The 4,285-nt window shown below is 24.7% G+C and overlaps 1 protein-coding gene across 1 annotated transcript; it reads left to right on the plus strand.

Moving 5' to 3' along the window:
- The first annotated feature begins 1,964 nt into the window (after window positions 1–1,964).
- On the plus strand, window positions 1,965–2,792 carry LOC130944828 (transcription factor HEC2-like). The gene has a single exon (XM_057873381.1). The coding sequence runs from the start codon at window positions 2,048–2,050 to the stop codon at window positions 2,738–2,740; it is 693 nt and encodes a 230-aa protein (XP_057729364.1). The 5' UTR covers window positions 1,965–2,047; the 3' UTR covers window positions 2,741–2,792.
- Window positions 2,793–4,285: the final 1,493 nt, after the last annotated feature.

Genomic DNA, 4,285 nt, shown 5'->3' on the forward strand with positions numbered 1-4,285 from the left:
TGACGATTAGTAAAATTCATGTATATTTGATTGATAATCATTCTTAAGTTTTAAATTAACTTTTCAGGGGAATTAAACACACTAAATTTAATATTTTATTAATGTTTATTTTGTATTTACATATTGAACTATCAATAAATATTTATTCTTGCAAATTTCACAGATATCTTTACTTTTAGAAAAATAAGGAGGTTGTTGCTATTTTAATTTGAAATAAATCACTCATCTTTTTTTTCATTTGCACACTAATTAATAAACTCAAAATTAGGACTCGGTTATCAAATTGTTTCTTTTACTGCAATAATCTTATTTATTTACTAAATATTAACATATAGTTAATTAAATAGAGTGATGAATTAGTCTTTGACCTACTGGGTTGGGAGATACCCTAAAAAATCAAACACATAGTTAATTAATAGAAGAAAATTGAGAATTAATTTTTGGTTAACATTTCTCTTCCTCATTAATTTTTTCTCTCTACATAACATTTATTAAAACACTTATTTTTGCGCATGTATTATTTCTTCTCTAAAGAAAAATTGTTTTCCTAACAAAATCAATAAATAATATAGTTTAAATGCGTTTAACATTATATGAACGAAAAAAAACAATAAATATATGATAATAAAATGTGAGAATAATACATATATGTTAAAATAATATTTTAAAAAAACCAACAATTATCACTCTCAGTGTTGTTCAGAACTAAAATATACATATATAAAAATGTTTTAAAACAGCAATAAATAAATGTTGATGACACTTAAAATAATAAAATAAAAAAATTATTTATGAATGAATATATGTAATTATATTTATCCAATTCTCAAAACTAAATGAAAAATGTTAATTAATACACCTTGATATTAAAATAAATAATTATTTTAAAGCGTCAAATTTTTATACGATAAGCATAAATAACAATGACAACATAAAATAAAAAATATAAAAATTTTTGTTTTATATAAAAGAGACAATATATTTAATATATATTAAAAAAATAAAAATTCATATAAAATTATTTAATAATTTTTAAATATAATTGCAGGTAATTTAAAAAAAATTGAATACACAGAATGCAATTTGAATAGGAATTTTTTTATAATAAAATAAAAAAAAATTATTATTTCTCCAAACATGATTTTTGCACTTTAATTTCTAAATACGGTTTTTTTTATATATTTAAGCAAGTTCGTTGGAGCCCCAGGTGAACTCTATAAAAATTGGCAAGTTTGTCTTATTACCGACGAATTCCATTCAAGTTTTTTTAAACACGTATTTTTTAATCCATATCATCGTATAGAAAATAGTATATTGATCTACAAACAGTATATAAGAATACACAAAAATACACGGATAATAAATATGACTTCTTTAAAGATTTTTTTAATTATAAATTAAAAAAATAAGTCATATTTAATAATGACAACCATTGTTATCATCTCTAAAATTACACAAGTATACCAGAATAAGCCATATTTAACAAAAAAAATTTTAATTATAATTAAAAAAATAATAATTGACATTGTTAAATATAATTTATTTTTTTTAATTTATAATTAAAAAATCATTAAAAAACTATTCGTGTATATTTGTATGCTTTTATATACTGTTTGTAGATTTTTATACTTTTTTTAGATAATAATATAGATTAAAAGTGCGTATTTTAAAAAATTTAAGTGAAATTTGTCAGGTATGACAAAATCGTATTTAAAAAATTAAAATCTACAAATAATAATTTATTTTATTTTATTATTGAAAAAAACCCAATTTGAATAGATACGAGTGACAAGTTGCTATAAAGAGGTGTTCCCACTTACAATAACACCACTGGATATTATTGTTGTTTTTAGTCGGTTATTGCAGAGATAATAATCGACCAACCAACTTACACCTATCCTCTGCACTTTTCTGCACACTCAGTCCCATTCTTTTGTATTCATTCATTCTTTTCATATCTTTTTCTTTTTTCTCCTTCTCTCTCTCTCATACAAATCCCCCTTCAATTCCAAATCTCTTTTATTTCCATCCCTCCCTCTCGTCTTCCATGGACACAATGATGATGCAAGTAGAAAGGTTACCTGAATTCTCCCAATCCTTTTACACCTCCATTCCCAATCAAGGAACCGACTTCTCCGGTGCCCAAACCATATTCAACGCACCACCAGCACCGCCGTGTTTGATTGATCCACCGCCCTCCAACAACGTCAACTTCCCCATCCAACACCAACCGATTGCATTCAGGAACCCTTACCATTGTTCTTCCTCATCGTCCGCGGAGAAGAAGAGTTCAATGGCGGCAATGAGGGAAATGATATTCCGAATAGCGGTTATGCAGCCGGTCCACATAGACCCGGAATCCGTAAAGGCGCCGAAGCGGAGGAACGTGAAGATCTCGAAGGATCCGCAGAGCGTGGCGGCGAGGCACCGGAGAGAAAGGATAAGCGAGAAGATAAGGATCTTGCAGCGGTTGGTGCCAGGTGGCACCAAAATGGACACTGCTTCCATGTTGGATGAGGCTGTGCATTATGTGAAGTTCTTGAAGAAGCAGGTGCAGACGCTGGAACAAGCAGAAGCAAGTAGAATAACAAGAACCCTTGGTGTTGGGTTTTCTTCTTCTAATAACAGTGGCAATCATGTGAATTACGATGCTTTTTCTTTCAAGGGTAGTAGTAGTAGTTGCCAACAACTTTGTCATAATATTGTGGGTTCTACTTCTTCTTCCAAGTTACTCAGCTGAGTTATTTTATTAATATTATTATTATTGTTATTATTATTTAAAAAGATTAATGCTAAAGGAATGTATTTTTCTCTGTGGCAATGTAGTTTTGATTGGTGCATGGTTTGGTGGATCATGTGAATGCGATATTGTTTCGATAACATGTTGCTGCGCCTGCTGCCGTTACAATATTAATTATCGCCAACTCTATTATTTCTGACGCTTTGTTTTTTTTCCCAATATATATAATATGTTATTGTTTGATCATTATTATAAACGAAAAATAATTTGAATGCATTCATATTTTATAAGATATTTTAATTTACACTCATTTAATGCATTTAAATCATTATTGAATTTAAAAAACACTTATTAAATTAATGTAATAATATATGACATATAAATTTTTTTTTGCAATAATATTATATAAAAATTAAATGAAATTTTAACAAAACTAAATTAACAAATATTTCAATAAACAAATACATAAACACTTAAATAAAGTAGCTATTTAAAAAATATTCAAATAATATTTTTAAATTTCAAACGTAATGGATCAGTCTATTCTCTATTTTTTTTTAATCCAATCTCCATTGCACACACTCTCACATATATTATTTATCTAAATTAAAGTCCAAATATAGATAAAATGATGGAAAAGAGAAATGCTTATGTACAATGCTCCATCGAATAGGGTTGTTTATTCTATTCGTTATGAATAAGATAGGACAAATAAAATTTATTTGTAGGTAGAGTAGGATCGAGTACAAATTTAGAATATATTTTATCTATATTTTTAATATATTATATAATATATATTTATAAATTATATGTATAACTAAAAAAAGTGGATATTAAACTTATAATTTTTTTATTGCAAAAATTTAAAATAATTATTAAGTTAATTATTTAAATTATTAATTTAGTATTTTGTTATTTAAAGAGTAATATTACAAAAATTTAGAGTTAGAAAAAAAATGATAAACTATTTATTTTTATTTGTGTTATTTTAATTCTATTAAAAATTTGATGATTATATTATTTATAATTTTATATATATTAAATTTTTTAAGATTTTATTGTTTTTATTTTAATTTAAACTTAATTTTTTATTTTATTAATTTATATGAAATAGGAAATAATTAAATTTTATATTTATTTAAAAATTTTAATTTTCTTATGGATGGAATACAAGTAGGTAGAGTTAAGAATTTTAAAATACGAATAAATTTAGGATTGAAAAATTGTTAACTTGTAGGTAGAATAAAGTTAAATTAAAAAAAAAATTTAATTCATAAATAAGATTAAAGTAGAATCATCCAAATTCTACTCTATCCTCTTCATTTTCAATCTTATTTATTATGTGTATTCTATCAAATTTAAAAGTACTATAACTCAATACATAGTCAATCAAAATAGCGACAGCAATATGCTAATTAATGTAAGCAATAATTTTATAGAAAACGGCATATATACATATATTCAGCTAATCTTTTTTCAAAAAAAAAATAAATAAAATAATATATATAGTGACCATTTTATTTTTAGCGGTAATAATAAAAATAG

This window comes from Arachis stenosperma, chromosome 1 (assembly GCF_014773155.1).
Source record: "Arachis stenosperma cultivar V10309 chromosome 1, arast.V10309.gnm1.PFL2, whole genome shotgun sequence".
Lineage (NCBI taxonomy): Eukaryota > Viridiplantae > Streptophyta > Magnoliopsida > Fabales > Fabaceae > Arachis > Arachis stenosperma.

Coding starts and splice junctions, on each gene's coding strand:
- LOC130944828 (XM_057873381.1), top strand. CDS start 2,048: ATGGACACAATGATGATGCAAGTAGAAAGGTTACCTGAATTCTCCCAA.